Source organism: Schistocerca serialis, chromosome 3 (genome assembly GCF_023864345.2).
Source record: "Schistocerca serialis cubense isolate TAMUIC-IGC-003099 chromosome 3, iqSchSeri2.2, whole genome shotgun sequence".
Taxonomy (NCBI): Eukaryota; Metazoa; Arthropoda; class Insecta; order Orthoptera; family Acrididae; genus Schistocerca; species Schistocerca serialis.
The window spans coordinates 21,209,139-21,235,741 of NC_064640.1; the positions used below are offsets into that span (position 1 = coordinate 21,209,139).

Consider the following 26,603-nt stretch of genomic DNA (forward strand, 5'->3'; position numbering starts at 1 on the left):
CACTATTTAAGGGCACTGGTTGGCTTTACTAGATATTCAGGGAGCGATACCGCATAATAAACCTAGTTTCAGTGCGGGCAGTGGCGGGTCAGACCTAAGCTGTTTTAGCTCTCCTGTTAAAATCAATCAATGCAACGCTTCATAAAAGGAAATTGCCGCCGCTGAGTGTGACTTCACAACTGTTTACAATATATTCGTTTGAGCAGTTGCGAGTGAACTCCTGCCCATTTGCAGTTGGGTCGCGTATGAGTAGTACCTTCTACCGCTTCTGGCCACTTTCTAGTATTGCCCCAATTTGGAAATATCATAGATCCGGGGCTGATGCACAGAGTAGTCTGAATTGTAGGGGTAGCTGGGTAGTCTCCACGTGACCCGTGTTTACGTTTAGTGATTTTTGTGTTTCCTCTTCGTTTGGGTCTCTCATGTCAAATGAAAACAAAATGGATTTCTGTGGCCAGGAGCCATCAGGTGAGTTAAAATACATTCACATAACTACGGAAGCCTAAAATATGTTATTAGTTTCAGATTATATTTTATTTCCACCTCTCTAGGAGTCAAGCATTGATCTCTTTGCAGAACAATGGAGTTATTTTTGTTGGTTTGCTAAAGAAATTTGGCTTTTATTAATCTTTTCTGCTGAGGCAGTCAATTTATTTGAAACAAAGTGTTTTGATTCCACACTATTGGCCAGTTTCAACTGTTCGCTGCATTTCAAGTACACGTTTCTATCTTCTAGCATGTAGGGCATTATGCCATAATAAAGAACCAAACATGAAGTAATACAGTACTGATACCATAAGAAAATATACATCAGAATCTGGACATACGAATTATGCATTTTAGTATGGTTCTTGAAATTCCCATGCTCTTGGAGTCTTGTTTCTTTTATGACTTTTGTTCAGTGGAATTCGAATTTATACTTTCTTAATGTGAAAAATGTAGTGTACATGTTGCTGCACATCACAGATATTTCCAAAAAATGTTTTTTCTCAAGTTTCATTTTCTGAAGTGCCTGGAAATTCTGCCCCATTCGTAAAACCATAACCATTCAAAGGATTGATAGTTTTACAGTTCTGAGGAAAAGTATACTGTCACTTAACACGGAAGAAGTGTATTTTCACCCAGGAGAAAGGATATTTTTATCTGGGAGAAATCCAATTTTTTTTCCTCCTTCTTCTTCATGTGTACATTTTGAATAATCCATTTTTTGTTTTGGCCTCTCTAGTGATGTCCTGTGGTACCATGGGTTGGGGACTTTCTTGTGTAACAGGACTGCTAGCATGTACCTGCAAACAAAAAAAAAATTAATTACCTAACTTTATTTTTTCAATTTGATAATTTTAAACTTTATGATTGTCCTTTGTAAGTTGCTGTTTTTATATGTGTGGTGATAAAGAGAAGTTTTGGCTTTTCTTCATGAGCCTCATTTGCTTGGCTGAAGTTATCGCTCTCCTGCCTCCCACATACTGAAGGGTGGAGGCAGATGATAACATTCTCTTGTTTTTCTACATAGAGAACAAGGGCCTAAAGAAACACTAGTGTGTTGATGCAGTGGGCACTTTGCAGTGAGTGAAGACCTGTTGTAGACATGATGAGTGTAAATAATTTTGTACTGCAATGTTTTTTGCATATACCAGTACTTGCATAACACAGTTATTGAGTTCTAAGCTGATAAGTTGAGATGATGAGGGGGGAAACAGAGGAAGAAGAGTGACAAACTAAAATTAATTTAAATATTGATTAACTGTTGTATTACATTTGTACATGTGGCCCACTCTGTTAAAAACATTAAGTTAGTCTACCATTACATAGCACTAGACACTAATATGAATCTATTTTTATTTTTGTCACATTAGTTGTTCATGCTTCCATCTAAATCATAACTTGTGCATGTAATATGTGTTTTTTGAAACACTTTTTCAGTTGTTATCTTTGTTAAGCAGATATGATTAAATGACCTTTGAGGTATTTATTTGTTTACTGAGATTTTGTTTCCTCTGTTTTCAGCCAAAATTGAAGTAGAGTTGAAAAACAACAAAGATGATTTGGCAGAAAAGAACTTCATCCTTGGGTAGGTATAACATTTTATATAGGACTTCATAAAATATACCAAGTATTAAATCAGTACAGTATATTAAACCAAAGTTGAAAAATCCAGAACTAACAAAGCCGAGGAAGATAACTTTTGCTGGCGAGGTCAGTGTGGGTGCCTTTACAAAGATGGGTAAATAGCTCAATTTATTGCAAATAATGAAAATATAAAACACACACACACACACACTAATGAGGCGGGGGGCTGTTATCTCCTGGCATTGTAGCCCAACTGGTATGAGTTGCAGTCTTGACTGTGCAGGATGGCAGGGAAATGGAAGGGGTGGGAGATGGGAAGAGGGATGACTAGAATGAGGGGACCCTAGGAAAGATCAATCTGTTGTGAAACATGTTGATGCATTCGTGGAAGTGGCAGTCACCTATTCAGGTAAGTGAGGGCCTACTAGGTGAAGAGTTTATGAAAAAATGAAGGGTTAAGGTGGGCATTCAGAGTAGTAGAAGGAAATTAGGAATAATTACATTGAATGAGTTAGGATGGAGTAGAAAAGTAAAGGGGAGGATATATTGCAGGTAGAATTCCCACACATATGCATTGCAAAAGTTGTTATTTGGGGAGGGGGGGGGGGTTGCTACCACTCAGATGGCATGGGCTGGGTGAAGCAGTCATTGAAATGACATTGCACAGCTTAATCTGCAACTGAATGATCAAGACACTCATTGGCCACAGTTTGCTAGGGGAATAGTTGGTTCGTTGTTATATTTAATTTCATGCATTTGAAAACGGTTTTTGATGTGGCTGTTGCCTCTTATGGCCCAGCATTTGATGCCTTTGGGGGTTATGTAATGACAGTGGCATGCGTGGAATAGGAAGATGACTGGCATGTGTATTGGATACGCCATATATCAGGGTCTTCCACAGTGATATAACCCCCGGAACAGAGGATTAGGAGCAGAGAAGCGTAAGGACAGGGTAGGATATTGTGTGATTTGGGTGGCTGACTTAACGCCAGTTTTGAAGGGTGGGGAGAATGTTCCTCATTTCGTGGAATGCTATGAAGTAATCAGATATATGGAGGAGAATGTGACACCCGATACCACCCAGGCCTCAAAAGGGTAAAATTATATTCTCCACTAACATTCTAGAATGTTTTTATTGTCATGAAGAGAATGAAAAGCACCTTCAAAAAGATAGTCAAGTCAGTGATGAGGAACGGACAATACAAAAGATACAAATTAAGAAAGGAATACAGAATGCGCAGATAATGAAAATATGTTAGGCACAACAGGCACCAATCTTCTCATATTTGATAAAGGTTGTCAAGGCTTTTAACATTCCAAACGAATTCATCAGGATAGACCAATTCTTTTGAAATGAGTAAAGGAGGCACATAATGAAAATGCAGAATAGTATGTTTTGGAAAAGTTAACAGTGTCAAATAGGGTAAAGTCCAGAGGGCAGAGATTCATCCATTACTACAAGATAAAATCAAAAGCAATGTGTCCACATCTAGAAATACATTGACTTTCACACGGGGCTGAATTTGTCAAGTGAAAGATGCTCTCAAGATATCTTATAGCAGAAGAATGGTATTATCAGAGCTGAAAATAGCACCAATGTGATGGATGTATTGATTAGGTGCACGCATTTGTAGCATTTTTCCACAAGTTTAATAAACACAACAGATACAAAAAACACAGATTTTAGTCATCAATAATATACCCTCCTTCACTATTTACAACAGCCTGCGAACAGTAGGGTAACTTTTCAATTCTATGACTGTAGAAATCACATGGTTTTGAGGTGAGGAACTTGTTGAGCCATGTTCCGAGCACATTTTCATCCGAAAAGGAATTTCCTTGAAGGTTCTTTGATAGAGAGCGGAAAATGTGAAAATCTAAGGTTGCAAGGTCAGGTAAATAACATGGTTGTGGAATAACTCCCTAACCTAATTCCTGCATTGTGTTTTATGTATATAGTGTTTTTTGAAAGTCTAGCGGAATGTAGGTAGGTGTTATTGTGGAGTAACATCGCTTCATGCAGTCATCCTGGTCGTTGTTCGTGGACTGTGTCTGCAAGGTGTCTCAGTTGTTGACAACAAATGTCAGCAGTGATGGTCAAACCTTGGGGAAGCAATTCGTAGTACACCACACCGTCACTGTTTCACCAGATGCATAACATCATTTTTTGTGGATGTGCGTATGTGTTTATATAGGGAGTTGCTGCTTTCTTTAGGTTCCATCATTCATTTCTTTTCATTATGTAAGCATAAAAAAACTACTTTTTGTCACCAGTAATGATACAGACTTGGAATGGTCGGTGTTGTTCACGAGCCAATTGATGATGAGCAAGCAGAGGTGCACATGCGGCCACTCGCTGATATTTGTTATTTTGGCTTAAAGCATGTAGTACCCCTACACCCGATTTCTGAACCTCCCCCATTGCACAATGGTGAAATGATCACAGTTCATCACATTTGCCAGTTCGTGAGTACACCTATGTGAATCATTGTGGACCAATGTGTTTAAATGATCTTCATCAAACCCTGAAGGTCTTCCTGAATGTGGAGAGTCACTAATGTCATAACAATCCTCCTTAAAACTATTTTCTTGCCATGCTCTATCCAATAGCATTATTCTCATACACGGTGCAAAAGTTTCTGACTGCCTCCATTGCACACTCAAAATATCTTAGTTCATCCATGCATAAAAGCAGAGGTCACACTTCACAGTTTACTAAATATTAATCGCTTTCCTGCATTTTCCCACTTTATGTCTGATATATGTACATAATAGGCATCAAAATACTTGCCAGGGACTTTTTTATTACCTGTTCCCATTGTGTTACAGGTGCAAAAATAAAATTCACAAGTAAGAAAACCCGAATTTTATAGAGGGTACTCAAATGAATTCAGGATGAAACTGGAAGAACTTTGCTGATACTTGTAAGACCTTTTTGCATCTGTCTTACAGAGAATCTTTGCAAACTGTGTGGTGAGAGGGTACGTATTCCACAGGAAAAGTGACATTGGTGAGGGCTCTAGGATGGAGGGTGGCTGCATTCATAAGTGTGAATATCATGTCACCTGTTGCCCTCACCATAGATTTAAAAACAGTTTGTCACATACATATCCCAAGCAGAAGTTAGAAGTTTGTGCACTGTACCATCTGCCAAAAGAATACTTGGACAACACTTTGAAAACTTCCATTGGTCATCTTTCTGTGTCATTCCTCCTGGTTGATGATGTTATTACACAAAATGTGCTGTGTAGTTCCTCCTCTATCTGACACAGAGCAAGAATCAGAGTTTTACACAGTCTGAGGACCTGTGCTTCCTAAGTACTCAGCATATGACTTATTCTGTCACTGTTTAGGGGTCATTCTCTGCTACTGACGTTTCAATATGCTGCCCATCTCTCATAGATGTTGCTCAGTGGGAACAGGGTACAGACCATCACGAAGCAATAACTTCCCCTTTTGGATATACCTGCAAGACAGAACAACCCCTGAAATGGATGCTCATCAGGGCTAAGTGGATGCTATGTGGTCATACAGCACTGTTCAACCATCAAGACAGTGAGCAGGACTGGGTGGCTCACTTCACAAGCATGAACCACCAGGATGCTGCCTCATCCATACAAAAATTCTCAGACCACCACAGAAATAATCCTGTCCCTTTGTGGAATAAATAGTGCCACTCTGCAGTCAGGGACAGTTATGTGCCACTGCGAAGTTTCAAGGGTGCATCAACCACAGACAAACTCTCGAATTATTGGATTGGAAGAAAGGAGAGCAAGGAAAGGTCATGTCAGAAGTTCCTGAACTCAATCAAAGAATAGATCCACTTATGTATGGAAAGCTGTCAGAAAGACAACACACAATCAAAGGCACCAATACCAACTATACATTCAGGAGGCTACACACAAGTAATGCAGACATTGTCCAAACAATGGCAGAAGACATTGTCCAAACAATGGCAGAATATTTTACTAACATAACCACCACAGTTATCACGGAAAGAGGTAGTTGGAATTAAATTTACATAAATGAGGAAGTGATAACAGCCCTCCTTTGTGAAGGAGTTGGTGTCTGCTACCTTTAAAACTGATAATTTCTTCTAGTAGTACTCAGATTCATTATGATGATGAGTTACGACAGCTTAACAGTCAATCAGAGGAAATCCTCACATACTTTTAAATCAAATTTGACATGCAGGACAATAACATTCCTGAAATAAATCCATAATTACCCCCTTCTGAAACCAGGACTAATATATTCTCAAGTAGGTATCGCAGTGTCATGCTTAATAGATGTGTAGGAAAGTTATTGGTACACATAGTTCATGTACAGCTGACTGTAACTGTCAAGACAAAAAGATACTGTGATCACTTATAGTCTTGCATTAATGCAGGTTGCGTGCCTAAAGGAACCTAAAGGCAAAGTACCTAAAGGTAATGACTTCACCAGTACAGTGTGATGGAACTCTAAAACATTTCCTAGCAGCTACCTCACTGAGTTTTACATTAAAAAATTATTATTATTTCAGCCTTTGATCAATTTATAGAATGAAAAAGGCATATTATAGACAGCTATAAAGTCTGACACATATTGTATAAATAATATTTTATGTAAACTATTTTAGTATGCTATACATGAGATTGAATTGTTACAGAAAAAATCAGTTCCTGGATGATGATACTGCAACATCTTTACCAGCAGACACACCAAGTGCTACATTTGTTTCTGTGGTAAGTTTCTCCTGCAATGTATATGACTTTATCACAAATTTCATACTATGTCCAAATCTTTCTCTTGGGTAGGCAATCTAATCATATAGTTAAACTGGTGGTAAATTTGTTGTTGAGCTGGTGCAGTTACTGTCCTTTTTTTTTTCCTTTGACAGTCTGACCTGCAGTAATTCTTTTATGTTCCATCATGTCTGCTTGATTGTGATGTATTGCAATGTATTTCCTACACTAGTGTTTTTGTTGTCATTTTCCTTATTCATACATGTAAAACAGTTGTTACTTGTAAATGTGGTAATTAATTGACACCCTACAAAAGGGAATATTTCTGTGGAAGTTGTGGGATTTGATGTTGTAATTGCTAATCGGAAAAGCTGAGAAATGATTAATGTATTTATTTATCCAAGTATTATTTTTGCACTCCCATATTCTGTAATAAAATTCACTTTCTAGGTAAAGAACCATTAGTTTAAAAATCCACTTATTTACTGTACGCATTTTGTGTGCTTAGATGTGCATGTTTTTGCCTCCTAAATGACTTTGTTGTGGGCTATATTGTAGTATTGCTGCTTGCTTCTTAAGTTTTTTGTTTCCCATCTCATGGTTTCAAATAATGTGCTTCCCTTGGCTGTGCTAGGGTGGAGACAAGCTTACTCTGTCCTTGGGAGGAAATAACACCTCAGTTGCTGATACGGGCGCCGTCGACTGCAAGGACGATTCCAACGATAGTGGATACATACGTAGTACTACACCAGTCACTGTTACCCATTTTTCCTGGTCTGACCGAGGGAAACTTGAACAAGTTATTTTACCTTCTCCTGATGCAAAAGAAGACTCAGAGGCACCAACCAATATGAAACTTTTGAATTTCAATGTAATTAATACAGTAAACACTCAGGCAGTCCCTTGTATGTCACCAAATATTGTCACACCTACACCACTTTCACCACTTTTGTATCACTCTCTAACAGTAGAAACAAATGAAGACAATATTTTCACCAATTCTCCAGTCTCAAGTTATAATTCAAACAATCCATTTATTAGTAGCATTTCATCTTCCACAACTAACCCATTCCATTTATTATCCGTAGAAAAAACAAGCCTCAGTTCTAATCCTTTCAAGGATCCTGAAACAAGTCCTGATAAACTGACTGAAAGCATCAACTTCAACAACTACCAAGAACCAAAATCACCTAAGCTTCTTGAACCTAACATAACTTCAGAAACAAAGTTATCAGAAAACTTACCGTTGTCCTCATCCTCTCCCTTCACAAAGAATCACACCACATCTTCAGTGATGGAAAATGTGCCCAAGAGTCATGCAAATCAGCTCAAAGTTACAAAGGTAAGTGTCACACCTTGTGTTTATTTTCACTATATAAATACGGAATCTTTTCTGCACATGCTTTTTGTATGTACTGCTCGGGTTGGTCTCCATTCTAATAAAGTAATGTACAGTAAGATTTGCAAGTGCTGTTTCTGTGGGACTGTTACAATGTGTTTGTAAGTGTATGTTATGCTTTTTTCCGTTTTTGTGAATCACAACAGATTTAATGTATAATGTAAAGTGTATATTAAACATGAACTGTAGTGCCAACAGTGCTTGATTGGGCCCGTTTTACACTGTCAAAGATTGTTGACAAATCTTTTGTAAAAGCCAGGAACGTGCCCTAACTTGTACAAAGAGATATGATAGAAGTACCCAAGGGCACTGTCGAATATTTTAAAAAGTTCTTTTATAAAAGATATTTGACAAAGTTTGGGAACATCGCCCTCTTAAAAATCGTGTAAGAATTCACACAACTATTTCAGCCTGAAGAAGAAGTTGGGCAAACCAAGATCCCTGTTCTCTGTGTGACACAGCGATACATTACCCTGCTGCTTTGTTGTCACTAAAACACACCAAGAGTTAATGGAAACAGATGGCTACTGGCTCAGGCCAGGTCTGAGTTCAGGAAAAGCCAGGTTTAGCAATCCGTTCACAACCGAGGTACGGAGTTCCCAGAAGTGCTCACCAAGTGCCACAAGTGCAGCAAACATTGCCCCCTGCTTGTGTAACATAACAGTAAAATATGCTAATAAAGAAAGCAGGGAGAGCATTGTACAAGCTAAGTTTGATACTTGAACACCACACACTGTAGAAAACCAAATTGATAATCAAGTGTGAGTGTGGGTAAATTGTACAATGCAGATAGTTTAAATAAGCAGAGTTGTGATCAACAAACGAGATAAGAATAACTCAGTGGTTGACCTTCTTATTACACCTGAAGTCCATAAGGCTGACCATGTTATAAAATGAATGCCAACCGCTGTGCTGGCAGCTGCATAGCACTGGCAACAGGCATGCGCTCTGGCGAGGTCTGAGGTGACTGGAACATTCTTAAGTGCTGGGGAAGTATTTCTGTTCTGCCACAAAATGCACTACTGCTCATAAACTAAATATTCTAAAATAATAAGTTACATTTGACTTTTACCTAGATGATGAAATTAAAGCTTAGAATAGAAGTACAGTATATTCAGTAGATCAGTGATGAGAGATCCTCAAAGATGTCACACATGTGGATAATAGTGCAACTGAGCTTAACACATTTGTTGAAAACCTTTTAGATGGCATCAGAAAGACAGCGTGGTAGACACCTTTTTTGTCTCAAAAGTGGTAACGAATTAAAAAATTCTGAAATATGCAAATGGAAGGTTAGTTCATACGTAAACATTACATATAGGGAGGTGGATGAACACACACTGCCATAAAAAAGACAAAACAAATTTTTTTTTTTTCCAAACGTGTTTTACTTTCAGTTGCAACAGCACACAATAATATAGGACAGAAACACAGACCTGAAACATCTTATGAATCCCTCAGAATAGTCTCTCAATGAATCCATCACACACTGCCAATGTTATGGAAGACACCGAATACCCATGGCCTCACCATGAGTGATTCGTCAGATCTCAATCGTCACTGCTATGACAGTGTCTTCATGTGTTCAAAAGTGTGTTCTACACAATAGCTCTTTCAGTTTTGGTAGGGCTCATAATTGCAAGATGATAGTCTGGTGAATGTGGTTGATGCTCCAGTACTTCCTATCCCCATTGCGCGAGCAGATTCCACATACACGCTGCCATATGGGCTCTTGCGTTGTCCTGAAGAATTAATGCATTGCATAGGTGTTCAAGACATTTCTCCCAAATAGCCCGTCATAGGTGTTGTTGCAGGAAAGTAAAACAGTTGTATAGTGCATTAATAGTGTGGGACGAAATGGCACAAAATCACTCCTCTTAATATCATAGGCTACGATAACCATTAACTTGACAGGGGAGGGATTGTGGACCTTTGTGTCTGCTACCAAGATGACCTGATGAATAGCAAAATTCAGTGGCATTTTCAATAAAATAATTTAGGGTATTTGGCCACGTCATTATAAACACTAAAGCAACTAAATTTCCACTGTTTTAACCACAGGGTGTATACGACCCGGGACAACCCGGAGATTCGGGAAAAACCCAGGAAATTTTCCATCCGGGAGAAAACCGGGAAAAACCCAGGAATTTTTTAGAATTCCAGGAATTTCTCATTGTTTTAGTTTTCCGTTAAATTTTTGTAACTTTGGCTGGTAAGAACCAATACTCTGAGAAAGAATATTACTGTATCTCGCTACTGCAGAATAATACTGCACCAATAAAACAGGAACGAGAGGGGGAAAAAAAAAAAAATAATAAAACTTAAGTTGCAAGGGAAAAGTACCATATACAAGAACAAAACACAGGGGGGCAAATTCATATTATTCTTCAGAAGCTAGAGAGTATGAATGAAATGTGAAACTATTTCCTAACATCAAATTTTTTGCTTGTAGTAGGCCTGATAGCATTTGATATTGGTACTTCGTTCATTATATTCTGTCGTGTTATAAAAATTACCATTTGTGCCAAAACAGTCTCGTTTATTTGGTGTGTGTAACAATTGCTGCAATATTAGGCCGGCCTATTTCATTTTATCTAGCAGTGACAAAATACACGTAAACAGATCGAGAAACCACACCAGTCTTGGGTACTATTTGTATTAACAGCTTTTCTAGTATTAGTCAACGACATTTCGTTCTTTCATGTAGCAAAACGTTGACGAACTTTAATGAGATGCTAGACTCTTTTTCCAGAAAGGAAAGTACACCATATAAAGATGTGGTAAGATTAGAGAGAAAAAAAATCAAGGACTTGAGGATTAAAGAAATGTGTACCATCTTGCTTGTCTCATGTCTACTCATTTTATTTATCCTATATTTAATTTTATGTCACACAAAACAGCAAGTTATTAGCTAATAGGCAGTAAAAGACTGCAAATTTTCTGAAGAGTTCTTGTTCTGCCGGTTGCAGATAATCCTATCCGGTATTAATTGCGAGATTTTTTTAAAGAGGGGCAGGATGTCAAACCGGCCGACTGGTAGCAGGAGAGGCACCACAGGACATTTTAATTTTCACTGGCCTGAATAAAGTTTGATGGCACCCATTACAAAATATTAGACGTTTGAATTCCACAGAGCGAAATACAGAGACATGCGATGGAAGAATGCTGTGTGAAAAGTCGTGGCACTGCACTTTGGCACACATACTAAATAACATGTCTTACGTTCCCTCGAACATATATGTTTTATCTATCAGACTCTTCAAAAAGATGTGCACTACAAAGTGAAGATATTTTTGAAAAATCGATTTTTTTTTTTTTAATTTTTGGCATCCTACCTCAAACGCTGGAGGGAGGGGGAGGGGGAGCGCCACTATCTAATATTGCCCCGGATCGGAAATATCATAGATCCGGACCTGATGCACAGAGCAATCTGAGTTGTAGTGGGGAGGTGGTAGCCTCCACGTGACTCATGTTTAAGTTAAGTGATTTTGCTGTTTCCTCTTCGTTTATTGCTCTCACGTCAAATGAAAACAAAACGGATTTCTGTGTCTGGGAGCTATCAAGTGAATTACAATACACTCACATAATTACGGAAGGCTAAAATATGTTATTAGTTTCAGATTTTATTTTGTTTCCACCTTTCTGACAGTCAAGCATTAATCGCCTTGCAGAACAATGAAGTTATTTTTGTCGGAAAGTAACATGTGGTGTTTGATGGAATTCGAATCTATACTTTCGTAACACAAAAATATGCAGTGTACATGTTGCTGCACATCAGACATCTTTCCAAAACGTGTTTTTTCCCCTGAGTTTCGTTTTCTAAAGTGCCAGGAAATTCTACGCCGGTGTATGAAACCACAACCATTGAAAGGACTGATAAGTTTTACAGTTCCGAGGAAAAGTATACTGTTACTTAACACAGAAAAAGTGTATTTTCATCCGGGAGAAAGTGTATTTTTAGCCGGGAAATCCGGAAAAAATCCAGGAATTTTTTTTCCTCGGCCACGTATACACCCTGAACCAACTTGGTGCGGTTCTCTTTTGTGTGAGATAATCAAGGAAAAATTCTTGTCACATATTTTTATATGCATTTTCTGGGATGTAGCTGTGACAGATCTCAGAATTTATGTATTATAGTAGTTGTAGTAGTAGTAGTAGTAGTAATAATAATAATAATAATAATAATAATAATAGTGATTTAAATGTGTTGGTAACAAACAAAACTTACAGCTTTGATGATAATTTTGAGGCAGAGATCAGTTGCAGTCTCCCTTCAGACTGAATGATCGGAGGATGCTACTTCTTCTGAAATCAGTGTGTACAGGTGCTGAAGGGACCTTTTCAGGTTGTCAAGGATGTGGACATTTGAAAGGCTTTTTTCAAATGAAAGATTTGGTTAAAAATCACATATCACATATTTTCAGTACAGGAAATGCTGACAGGTGTGTCCAGGTTGGTCTATGAAGCAATTAGCCAGTCTTGGTGGCCATAAGATGAAGTAAATTTTGTGTGGAACAAAGTCCGAAAAAAGATGCAGAGTGTGTGTCCAGCTGGGAACTGATGCTCCAGGCAGTGACCAAGTGACCGGTAGACATGTTGTATCACTCCCATGCTCCCTGTTGACTGCTACTAGTGGGTGTATAGTTGGCATGTTGTCAGAAGATAATGATCCTTGGTGATACTTGAATATTACGAAGAAATATTAAAATGAAAAATTTAAAATAAGGATCGGAGTGTGTAGATGTCTTGCACATTTCCTCCCCCTTCTATAAGGCCAACATATAGGGGGAAGGTGACCCATTGGAGTGCTTATAGTTAGGGGTAACAAAGGTCTGGTACCTTGCACCGTGGGTTTTGAATCCGTGCCAGATGACATGGACCTCGATTACCCCTGCCGTCGCGCAGTAAGCCGTGGTTGCGCGCGCACTCCTGGCCCGCGTATAATGTGAGGGCGCCACGGTGGAGCACGTGGTCCCAGCTTCCAGTAGTGATGTACTCTATCATGTATTTAAGCGCCTGCCTCTCGCCCAGCAGGCAGTCTGACATTCATGTTAGTCTATCGACATCTCGCCTACAGACAGCTTGTTTACATTGCTTTGTTTCCGTGTACAAGTGAACGTTTTGGATTCGTGAGGTTTCGCTTGTGACCCCATTGCTATTTGCGTGTTGTTGTTCATTAGGTCTTGCTCGGTCATCTGGTGTTGTTGTTGTCCATCCTTCCCTATTCGTTTTGTTTGTTCACGGGCCGCTGCCGCACTTTCGGCAACCCCGCAACCAGAACGTTCACGGTTACATTTTGTTAACGAGGTAAATGGTGGTAGTTGTTAGCATGGAGGCGAAGTTGGTCTGTCTTCTGGAGCTACAGCAGCAGCTCATGCAGCAGCAGCAGCAGCAGCAGCAGCAGCTGCTCCAGTTAGAATCTTACAAGTTGCTACGGTTGCTAATGGGCAAAGTCAATGCCCAGGACGCATTACCACAACAGTTTCCGAGTCCTTGGGTGTTCGATGCTTTCGCACGTCCGCTGCCGTTCCCACCATTTAATGACACTAAAGAAGACTGGGAAACATACTTACATCAGCTGAAACAACATTTCATGGCTTTTCAAGTCACAGATGACTCCTTGCAGCGGTCGTTGTTTTTGTCTAGGGCCTCTCCAGACACATTCTTTCTTCTCCGCAAGTTGGCACCGTTGTCCGATCCTGTGGCTCTTTCTTTCCAGAAGATATGCCTTTCGCTGATGAACTATTGTTCCCAATGCTACCATGTGGTCGCCTCTCTGCTGGAGTTCCACCAGTACCATAAACAGCCTGGTCAATCATATTGTTCCTGGGTCATGGAGTTGCAGGCTCTCAGCCATCGATGCGATTTTACGTGCACCAATCAGCAGTGTAAGGCTTTGTATGCAGACTCCCTGATCCGGGATGTGTTGGTTCAGCTGGCTTCCGATCCTGAGGTCCGTACTGCAGTGTTGAAACTCGATAACCCCTCCTCGGAAGAGATTCTCCGCATTGTACACTCCTTTGAAATTGCTCAGGTGGCTAATGAATGTCTTATGGGGCAGCCGCAAGTGGCAGCGATCGACGTGTCTCAGCAGTTTCCGCCCTCATGATGTCGACGTGGCCCTGCCGACAGAGGCCAGTGCCGTCGGGACTCCTCTTTGTCTGACATCTCTATGGCATCAGCACCTCCAGTCGCCCCTAGTCGCTGGTCCTGCGGCCCACTTCCATCGTGCCCACAGTGCTTTAGCGCGCATTCTCGAGCTGGTTGTCACCACCACTGGAAAACATGCACGCTATGTAACAAGGAGAGCCACATCTGATTGGTTTGTCGTAATCGCTCGACTCGCTCCAGTCCTGGGCATCAAGATACCGTCCATGCTCTGCAATCGGTAGTCCCACAGAATGACCCATCAGCGCAGAAGCTTTTCCTCACGCTCTGCCTTTTCACTGAGGATGTCAGTTTTTAGGTTGACACTGGGGCCACCATCTCCCTGATTAATATGGCAACGTATACCCGCCTGGGCTCTCCTGAGTTGTCCCCTCCCTCTCAGCGTTTGGTCGCCTACGGAGACGGTTCCATTCCCCTTCATGGGCAGTTGGACGCCCAGGCAACGTACAAACGTGTTACCCAGCTCCTTACCCTATTTGTCATCGACCATCCAGCAGCTTCGAATATTTTTGGCCTGGATGCATTTCACCTGTTTGGCTTTTCAATTTCTGATGAAGTTAAGGTCGTTTCCATGGCTGTTCCATTTCAGGACTTGGAGAATCTGTGCTCCGCTTTTGCGTCATCGTTTGCAACAGATCTCAGATGTGCTTCCAATGTGCACATCACATTTTGACCAATGCGCAACCTCGCTTTTTCCAAGCCCGACCCCTTCCGGTGGCCTTACGGCTGGCAGTCAAGCAAGAACTTGATCGGCTCCAGGCCACTGGTGTTCTGGAGCCTGTGACATACATTTCCCTTGGCAACACCATTGGTGGTCATACGGAAACCCAATGGGTCCCTTCTCCTGTGTGAGGACTTCGGCGCTACTGTCAATGCTCAGTCCCTCATCGACAGTTACCCCATTCCCCCACAAGAAGACCTTCTCGCCAAGCTTGCCGGGGGGAGAGTACTTTCCATGATCGACCTGGCTGAGGCATACCACCAGTTACCCTTGGATGCCGATTCCCAGAACATCTTTTGGATTGTACAAGTACATGTGCCTTCCATTTGGTGTCTCTTCAGTGCTGGCCATTTTCCAGTGGTTCCTGGAGCAGCTTACGCGGCCTATCCCTGCCTGCATGAATTATCTGGGTGGCATCTTGGTCACCGGGCGTTCCCGCCAGGAACATTGGCAAAACCTCAGTGTCTTACTTCATGCTCTGTAATCTGCAGGTTTATGCTGTCGGCTGGACAAGTGTTGTTTTTTTTTCATCCGGAAGTGGAATACTTAGGCCACTGGCTTAGCAAAGAAGCATTCGCCCTTCAGGTCATAAAGTCGAGGTCATTGAGGCCCTTTCTCGTCCCAAGGACTTATCTGAACTCCATGTCTTTTTGGGCAAGGTTACTTATTACTTAAAGTTCTTACCCCAGGCTGCCTCCATTGCTCAACCCCTCAATCACTTGCATTGCAAAGGGGTGCCTTTTGATTGGACTCCTGCCTGTGACCAGGCTTTTCTCTGTTTAAAGGTGATGCTGAAGTCCACCCATAGCCTCACTCCTCCCTTCTCTCTGGACCGCCCTTGGTTGTGGCGGCTGGCACGTCACCATACAGCATTGGGGCCATCCTCGCGTGTCGGAATGCCGATGGCTTCGAACAGCCCATCGCTTATGCATCTAAGATGTTGACCCCAGCCCAAGAAACTACTCCCAGATTGAAAAGGAGGCCCGGGTGATCGTGTTTGCCATCCAATAATTTCACACCTATCTCTTTGGGGCAAAGTTCGCCCTCCTGATGAACCATAAACTCTTAGTTATGTTTTTTGGACCCCACTCTCACCTTCCAGATTGGACGGCTCAATGCGTCCAGCACTGGGCGTTATTTTTACGAAATTGCGCTTACACCTTACCGGTATAATCCCACCGGCCACCATGCTAATGCGGACGCTTTGTCACATTTCCCAGCAAGCCCCGATCCTGCGTTTGACCAACAGGAAGTCCTCTGCTTTCACATTGATTCTGCCTGCCGGAATGCGCTAGACAGTCTGCCTCTTATGGCTGCTCACAATGCTGTGGCTACCTGCCACGACCCTATCTTGCGGCAGGTTCTCCGCTATGTGGTCCATGGTTGGCCCTCCTATATTATTCGTCGGATGCGGACCGATTTCAGCCCCTGGTGCTACCTGTCCTACAGGCTCTCCGTGGTTGTCGATGATGTCCTTCTGTTAGGTACGGAGTCAGATGCCCATTGGGTGGTCATCCCTCCAGAGTTGCAGCATCAAGTGCTCCGTTTGTTACACCGGGGGCACTGGGGTATGTCCTGCATGAAAGTTTTGGCTCTCCGGCATTGATGGCGATATTGACCACCTGGTCTGCGGGTGCACTGTGTGTGTGTGTGTGTGTGTGTGTGTGTGTGTGTGTGTCACCAGGCAAGACCCCTCAGTCGTTCACACCCTGGCCTGTGCCTCACTGGCCCTGGGATCGCATCCATCTCGGTTTTGCTGACCTGTTTTCAGGGTCCATGTGGTTACTTATCATTTATGCCTACCCCAAATACCAATATGTTATCCACATGGCGTCCACCACTACAGAGGCCACACTCACAGCCCTGGCCCAGGTTCTCGCCATAGAGGGCCTGCCTCACACATTGGTCTCCCAATTCACAGCATCCTCCTTCCACGACTTCTGTGAGGACAACGGTGTCAAACACATCCATAGCCCACCCTTCCTCAAATGGCACGGCAGAGAGGCTTGACCGCACATTTAAACAACAGTTGATGAAGGCGGTCGACACATCTCCAACCACGTCGGCCCTCACCCTGTTTTTGAGCACCTATCACACCACGCCAATTGATGGCCGCAGTCTGGTGGAGCTCCTCCACAGGTGACAGCCGCGGACCCTGCTTCATTTGCTGATGCTGTCCCCCTCCCACTCTCACTCCTGGTCCTCTCAGCGTTACGCCCACGGTACAACCATATAGACCCGCATGGTCATCATGGCCCATGGGCAGCGTGTCACATCAGTGCAGACGTCGAAAGGGTTGGAGCGCTGTCGTCATAACCAGCTCCGCCCACATGCCCCCGCAGGACTCCCACCGCCATCTCCTCCTCCACTACCTCTTTCGGGTACAGATGTGCTCCTCGAGTTGCTGCCACTGCCCCCGGTTGCTGCCGCCCCGCGGGCCTGCCGCCGGCCCTCCCCGCCCCCAGGTGGATCGGTGGCTCCCTCCACTGCCCTGGCCTTTGGCTCGGCCATCATGGACACATCGGACATCCCTTCCTCCTTGCGATCGGTGGTTGACCAGCCTGGGTCTTCTCCCATCTGCCGACCGCCTCGGCACCATCCGGGGTGTTTCTGCCCCTACGCACAAGTTTCAGGGGGGAAGTATCTGGTATCGAACACTGCAGGTTTCGAATCCATGCCAGACGGCATGGACCTTGATTACCACTAGAGGTCTCTCGAGCTGTTGCGCCGTAAGCCGTGGCTGCACACGTGGTCCCAGCGGCCTATAGCGACGTGCTCTATCATATATTTAAGCACCTGCCTCTCGCCCAGCAGGCAGTCTGATATTTGCATTAGTTTATTGACATCTCGCCAACAGACAGTTTGTTTACATTGCTTTGTTTCCATGTACGAGCGGATGTTGTGGATTCGTGAGGTTTCGCTTGTGACCCCTTGTTGTTCGTTAGGTCTTTCTCGGTCGTCCATCGTTGTTCACGTCCGTCCTTCCCCATTCGTTTTGTTTGTTCGCAGGCTGCTCCCATTTGGTTCCGCTGTGCTTTTTTTCTCAGCAACTCCACAACCAGCATGGTTGCGATTACAACAAAAGGTGTGATAATCCAAGTTTGCCAGGAGGACTTAAAAAAAAAAAAAAACCTACGGTATGTTGTGTTACTGGTGTAACATTAATAGGATGGTGTAACATTAATAGGATGGTACTGTTGTTGAGGATGGAAGTGAAAGGTGGCGATAGTAGCTCAAATTGCCACAGCAGTGGATTAACATAAGCAACAGGAACATTTAGTTATCTGCATCACTTTTGTAAAATGGTATGAACATGATGCCAAGAGAATACAAATACAGTCATCATGGAAATAATACCTTTTAAATTGTCTTCATTATATAAAAATAAATTTTGGGCTGGAGAATATATATTAAGCTAATAAGCAGACAAAAACCTAACTTGATTGGCAGTATCCCACAGCAGTGAAATAAATCTTTTATTACTGTTCATTAAACTTCGATTGCAAAATACAACTAACTGAACCCATCAGATGGTAAGAACTATAACACAATGGAATCCCATGTGGGCATTAAGAACAATCACACACAGCAATTGTGAATCAACAGAAATATTTAAAAAACAGCTTAGAAATCCCGTTGCTAAACTCATAGTGATAGTAATAGTTTGGATACAGATAAACATAGACATTATGATTTACCTGGGGACAGGCAATTATTCAAAGTCAAAATTAACCTTTTAATGCAGCTAAATTAAAGCACACTGAGTCAATAAAAGTTGAATAAAATACGTAGTTCATCATATTGTTTCAGAGAGAATGTGAAAGTTACATGTAAGCATAAGCCACTTATTTAAGGTTGAAAGCTGCAAAAATTACTTCCATGATGAGCAGCTTAACTGGATAAATGTAACAAAATTTTAGTATACACAGCATATAGCATGGTTCATTGTTTTTCTAAGAAAATATGAAACTTACGGTTCATTGTTTTTCTAAGAAAATATGAAACTTACATTAAGCAACAGGAGGACTATGGTGCAGACTTAACCACGTTCATGAGGTTGTCAGGCACCCAGAAAATGGAGTAAGACTGTGTAATTGATAAATGTAATCATGATTGCCAGAATGAGATTTTCACTCTGCAGCAGTGTGTGCACTGATATGAAATTTCCTGGCAGATTAAAACTGTTTGCCGGACTGAGACTCAAACGCAGGACCTTTGCCCTTTGCGGGCAAGTGCTCTGCCATCTAAGCTACCCAAGCACGACTCAAGACCCGTCCTCACAGCTTCAGTTCTGCCGGTACATCGTCTCCTACCTTCCAAACTTCGTAGAAGCTCTTCTGCGAACCTTGCAGAACCAGCTCTCCTGGAAGAAAGGGTATTGCGGAGACATGGCTTAGCCACAGCCTGGGGGGGTGTTTCCAGAATGAGAGTTTCACTCTTTCACTCCACTGCAGAATGAAAATCCCATTCTGGAAATGTCCCCCAGGCTGTGGCTAAGCCATGTCTCCACAATATCCTTTCTTCCAGGAGTGCTAGTTCTGTAAGGTTCAGAAGAGCTTCTGTGAAGTTAGGTAGGTAAGAGATGAGGTACTGCCAGAATTGGAGCTGTGAGGATGGATCTGAGTCATGCTTGGGTAGCTCAGATGATAGAGCACTTGTCCATGAAAGGCAGAGGTCCTGAGTTCGAGTCTCGATCCAGCACACAACTTTAATCTGTCAGGAAGTTTCATAAACGTGATTGCATTGTAAATAACTAACTTAGTGTTGATAGTTACAGCATTATTGAAAGCTAGGTCACTAAAGGCTACAAACTTAAATTCATGCTTTGATAGAATGGAAATAATGGTGGGAATCCAAAGGAATGAACTCCCACCTCTTACTTGACTTAGTTTCTCCTGTGTTAGGTAGCATATCACACAAGTTTCCGCCACCAAACTCGATCAGCTGCCAGGTTTGTAGCTTCCTCCCATTTCATGTCCATATATTGAATATCCTCAGTAAAACTTGGTTTCCAGGTGTTAAAATGTCTTCCTCTATTTCTGAATGCATCCATTGGTTTCCACAACAGTGCTGGTTTTATGCATACAACTGTCACTAACTGCTAAATTTATATCGCTTTTATGAGCATCTTGCACTTTTATACAGTCGCTTACCTTGCCCCCAAGTTCCATCTGTATCTTATCTATTTTTTCCCCAAGATCTTTTCCACTGATTTGATTTTAGATTTTACTATTACAACTTCGTCTGTAATTTTCCTCATATCCACTCGGACACATTTTAATTTATCATCAGTTGCTTTTTCAAGGTTACCCGTAATTTTTCAACTTCATTGTTCATACTGGAACCTATTTCAGTTCACATTGTACCCACATCAGTCCGAATTGTATCCGTAACTGTTCGCAATGTACCTATATCTGTTTGAATTGTACTGATATTATTTGCTATTTTATTCATATTATTTCCCAATCCCTGGATCATTTGCATTAGCTGAGACATCATATCTCCCTCACATTCATTCCCCTTGCCTGAATTCCCGCTAGCTACACTTTCGCACTCCGATTTCGGGCTAACCGGCTCACTTCCGTTTTCAGAATTACGCATATTAGGTGACTGTTTTATATTCACAAGATCTATAAGTGGAGCTTGAACTTCAGAGTTAAACAATATCTCACTATTTGCGCAGGCACTTATCTAATCTGAGATGGTTCCCTCTTCCATGGTGATGCCGTAAGTTGTAGTGGAAGTCGACATTGAAGACTGCCCTGGAGTACTCGAAGACGCTGCCGTCGTACTGCTATTGATATGCGTCCGCCACTGGAAGTTGCCTGATGTAACTGTTGCTGCTGCCGGTTACCGCATGTTCCAGCCGTCTCCGATACCGCTGTCCGTTAAACACGCTAACCACTGCCGTTCCCTGCACTCAACTTATTTAGACTGTGAGCCCCCACGCAAATTGCCTTTAACGTGACAGATTAGGGCCTCTATCGATAGCATGTGTTGTGAAAATTACTACATAATTTCGCTATTTCCAAATCCCTACTTACGGGGAAAAAAACCGACCTCACACTGTGTTTTGTGAGAGGATCACTTTGCATAGTACACTGAATAACAGAGAGCAAAGGCATTACCACTTTGCAGGACACAAATTCCAGCCGAGCCCCCAATTCTGGGCTTTCAAATAAAAAATGTGGCCCTCAACTAAGTACCCTCTGACTCAGATTTGAAATATTAAAAGTTTTGGCTGGTTTCGTTGTCTAGGGGGTAGGATATGTAGTAGCCATATTATATGCCAAATACTGTTCAGTCCACAGTATACAATATGAATACACGCATGAATCAAATGGTCGAAGGTTCCTATCACTGGGCAATTGCAAATTTTGAATGTAACATAAAAATTTATAAATGAAAGATTGCAATTAAATAAAATCTGCATGTCCTATCTTAACAACTTTAAATTATTAGTACAATAACAGAAGTACTTTTAAGAATGCTGTTTATTTCTGCAAAACATTTATTGGTGTCAATGGCCCAGCAATTAAATAAAATATAAGTTGAATAACAGGGAAACAATAGATTCCTACTTCACGTAATTAGTTATGAACAACAACATAGCTCGCGAGATATTCAGTCTAAATGCATACTACGTCTTCACTGCAGAAGCCACAGAAATCTCACAAGTGAACAAGTCGGCACTACGAAATATTTCTATCTCCTGCGACCAGTCGTAAACATATCCACACTCTCCAAGTATTTTCTGCGACCATCCGTCGCACCTTCCTGTCCAGCACTCCCTCGTGTCCTGTGTGACCCGATGTTCCTCCCCTCTTCCATACAGTCTCTCCATTGACTTCAGTCGCCTACCGTAGAAATGAGCGCTGTGATTGACTAGAGCACTCGCGCCATGTCTCCAAGCCAATGCACACTCACAAACATATTGAAACACGTACAAAATACTGGATTTACATTTAACTAACTTGAAATTAAATAAATATTCCTACAGCAGGACCATAAACACGCTCTCCCACACATTACTAAATACATAAACAAATTAAATAAACATATATCAAAGGAAGATTAAAACTGTGTGCCGGACCGAGACTTGAACTCAGGACCTTTGCCTTTCGCGGGCAAGTGCTCTACTGAGTTCGAGTCTCGGCCCGGCACACAGTTTTAATCTGCCACAAAGTTTCATATCAGCGCACACTCCACTGCAGAGTGAAAATCTCATTCTAGATATATCAAAGGAATAGAAGCAAAATTAGGCCAGTAGCCTAATCTCTCTGTGCTTTCCAAAATACAGTAAATATTTGACCAATTTCTTCATGAATAGTATATATCGGATATAAACAAAGACATAGACGAATAAATATATATTTATAAGTATATTTATGGCCTGGTGCGATCAATAATAATCGGCCACTTTGACCTCCAATAACTCAAGTTACATGCCTGTAATTCATACCAATGTAGGTTCACACTAATAGCTTTCTAAAGACACATCAGTTGACAAAATGGGATGTACCGTTTAGATTTTGGAAATTTGTTGCTGGGTGTTACTTGTATAATTTACAGTCAGATACTAAACATTAAACTAATAAAGATATTGAAAATCTGATTACACCATCAGAATCGTCATGCAAATAATGGCAATGTACATGTTTCTTTTTGAGGTATCATGATTCCTCTGGCCACTATTAATTTCTACGTGAACTGTGAAATGTCTGCCATTATGGTTTCACAAAGTCCACCATCTTTGGCACTTCAGGCATACAAATCTCCTTCATCGACACAAAGCACCTTCCTCAACACAGTGTCAACATGGAATTCCCAGCCACACGGTCGGCCTGGACCAGATGCTGGGGCTGCCCCACTTGCTCCGGGCTACTGTTCAGCACCACATGGTCGTGGTTGCTGACAGGCCCCGGCTTGCCGAGTAGCCCGTGCCAGCCATGCCAACTCCAAACTTGAATATTTTCAGGGTGCCCCAACTCACCCGTTACCTACACACACACACACACACACACACACACACACACACACACACACGCGCCTCTGCATGGTGTCAGCTGGATACACGATACACATGCCAGTGCTGCATTTCACCTGGTGGACTAGGTTGCGTGAGGTGGGTAGAGGGAGAGAGAGGCGGGAGGCAGGAAGAGGGGTTGGGGGTGGGTGACTAGTGGCTTGGAGGGAGGCAGCTGGTTTGCTGCCCAGGAGTGTGGTAGGGAGGAGTGGCATGCAGTGAAGGTGACATGGAGACATGAATTGGGATAGGGTGGTAGGATGGAGAAACGGAAAATGTTGGGTAAAGAATGTGAGGACAGTGAGTTACCAGAGGTCAAGGCCAGGACGGTTACAGGAGCAAAGGATGTTTCACAAGAATAACACCCATCTTCGTAGTTCGTGCCATTGGATACACATCCTTCATCTTATGGCAGTGTTGCTGTTACTTTTTATGCAACCCTAGCAGTTCACTGAGAGTTGGATTGTAAGAGGCTCTGATGTTTGTGACCATAGATTCTGAAAGTACTGCAACCCTTTACTTAGAGGGATGGGATTCACATTCACATTTTGTTTTATCTCCCCGTTTAGCTTTTTAATAGTTTCGAACACCTGTGTTTGGGATCTGCATATATCGTGTTCTAAATGGAACACAAATTCTTCCCAACTCTATCTCTGTGTTATATCACTTTTCCTATGATATTCTATTTTATCTTCATGTTTTCATGTTGACAGATATTACACAATGCTTCTCATTTGTCTTTCAAAGCCTTTTCATCAGAATCTACTTCACACATGGAACAGTTTTCTTACTGTGTTTACCACATGTGTATATCTCTCTATTGATGCAGAGTATTGTTGATTTGTTCACTTTGCCTCGCTATTCTGCTTTTAACTGGCTTTTAATAGTACGCAGATGACATATACCTTCATGAGCATACTTTGCACTGAAGTTCTTATTGATTTTCTGTCGGAGAATACACTCTATTGCTGAAACCACAGACTTATGCAGTCCTGCAATATTCTGGCCATCAGTGCCATAGAATCATTTCATTTCATTTTCTTATTCCAGCCTGGGAAGTTGAGTAGAAATAATGTGTAATCGTTTATGGCTGCTATATCCACAAGAAGAAAAGGTAGATAGAGTTTAACATCCAATCGATGATGCCATTAGATATGCAGCAAACCTTGAATTTGATAAAGAAATTGCCCATGCCCTATTAAAAGGAGCCATCCTGTCATTTGGCTTCAGCAATTTAGGGAAATCACGGAAAACCAAAATCAGGATTGTGTGTCGGGGATTTGAACCAGTTCTCCCAAATTTGAGTCCACTGGGCTAACCACTATGCCACAAGACTGTAAACAGTGGAAAATAGCCACCTGCTTGTAGCTCTCTTATTTGAATATTTCCTTACCATTTTGTCAGTTGTCTCATCTGTCTGTCATAAACCAAAGAGAAATGAACCATGCCCATTCTGAAACTATTGTTGCTATGCACACAGAGAAATTTTATGTCTGGGTTTCTCATATTACCGCAGCACTATTATTTATTGTATAAGATATTTGTCGAGAAAAGTTACACCCACTACTAAAGGGAGGGGGACTTATGACCACCTCTGTTAGGCTAAAATTTTTGGATTAAGTTTAAGTTAAGAATTTAAAACAATTATAGACTCTGGTAGAGGACTTCATTAACAACAGCATATTTTCTCAAAATTGTAAAATATAAAGTACATGACTACATTACAGTGAGTACAAAAGGCTGATTTAAAGTATCCTATGACCCCCTCCCTTCCTTGGTTGGTATTGCTGGGTTAATGAGCACTAAGTGAAGCCCCAGCGTGGAAGCTTGTAAGGCCATTTGGCAGTCGAATTGTAAATATCCTCAAGCTGTAATAGTTAAATTTGAATAAATTGTTTGTGGCTCATGGCTGTATTTAAGTTACAATCTTTCTAACTCTTATCACATCAACACTACAGCAACATTTCTCATAATGTCTGCTCTCAACAAGATAGCATTTTTGTCTTCTTTTAACGGTAACATGTGCAAGGGAAAGGGTATACACAATTATTCTGCTGCAAATAAAGATAGAAAATTGTCAACCAGCCATGTTCAATGCCACGCCAGACGTAGACACAAACTTAAGTGCTTTCTGCCACTGGTAATTTCTTGGATTTCTAAATTTCACCTGCTGCTAGCAATTTATTAGTATCTCATCTTGACTCTAATGACTTACCTGCATATTCTCTTAACAATTTCATTTGCAATCCCATTTGTCCTAGATGTAGGAACCTACAGATCTCTGTCTCCTTTCACTTAATTTTCTCATTTTTAGAAAAATGAAGGAGAGATCGGTTTTACTTCCTAAAAACATTCAAGAGCCAAGATCGCACATATGTTTATCGGTTTCGACAGAAGTTGCTGCCGTCTTCAGGTCTCACAAAAACTTGCCGTTATGAAATATGTGTGTGTGTGTGTGTGTGTGTGTGTGTGTGTGTGTGTGTGTGTGGGTGTGGGTGCGTGCACAGACATTTTATAATGTATTGATTCGTATCCACATGAGAATATATCCAACGTAAAATGAACGTGTTTCATAACAGAAAGATTTTGTAAGATCCGAAGATGACAGCAAAGTCTGTCGAAACCGCTTGTTTTAAATAATGAAATGTTTATGCGATCTTGGCTGTTCAATGTTTTTAGCATTTCTTCTTTCCCTTATGCCTTGTATACTGCTGCCATGTAATTAGAATGTTATTTAAAGCTACAGAAGTTGATTTTTCTGGAAAATATTGATGGAATAGTCATAATTGTAATTAATCCAGTCGTACAAGTAAGACTGTTTAGTATCACAACAGAAACATTTACCATTGGTGAATGTTCGTATAAAACACCAACACAAACAACCTAATAAGAGTCTATCATAACAACTAACTCCACAGTTGGGTCAAGGGTATTGTGTCATTCTGACTGAACATCACTTGATCCCCTACATAAGTCACTGGACAGCAGTATGGAGATGTATATGATCAATGCATAATTTTACTGGTCATTAATATCAACTTTCATAATCTCTAGTAACTGTGTTCCCCTCAAATAGCATCTCAGTTGTCCTCATATTGCTGAGTGATCCTCACTCCATTCCTGGAAAAAAGCAATCCATAACAATACTGGTTATCGAATCAGGCTTTTCCATGAGAACAGCAATGTTAATTGCTTTAAAAAGGGGAATAATAACAATAAAAACCTTGCAGATTTAAGACTCAATGTTAATTAATTCTTAATCAAACCCATGTGTGTGCCTTTTTTAGTGTCTTGTGTACATACACTCTTGTTTGTAAATCCTTTGCTGAAAATAAGTATTAATTTATATTGAGAACTAATATAATGTGTACATAAACTGTAACAATGGGTCCATGTTCTCCCTACTCAAAATGTGTTGTAATATAATTGTCATCAAAGTTGTAGTGTGAGAAACCTTTTTCAGTATTTAAAGGCTAGCAGATGCATGAAAGT

General features: G+C 41.4%; 1 protein-coding gene across 2 annotated transcripts in view; it reads left to right on the top strand.

The window, feature by feature from the left end:
* LOC126469685 (band 4.1-like protein 5) overlaps window positions 1-26,603 on the top strand; it is a 146,636-nt gene that overhangs the window by 115,568 nt on the left and 4,465 nt on the right. The window contains exons 14-16 of one of the 2 annotated variants that reach the window (XM_050096838.1): window positions 2,008-2,071; window positions 6,722-6,797; window positions 7,432-8,139. In XM_050096838.1, the coding sequence (XP_049952795.1) occupies window positions 2,008-2,071; window positions 6,722-6,797; window positions 7,432-8,139 (848 nt within the window). The remainder of the gene's footprint in view (window positions 1-2,007; window positions 2,072-6,721; window positions 6,798-7,431; window positions 8,140-26,603) is intronic. The other variant, XM_050096839.1, reaches the window with a different exon arrangement.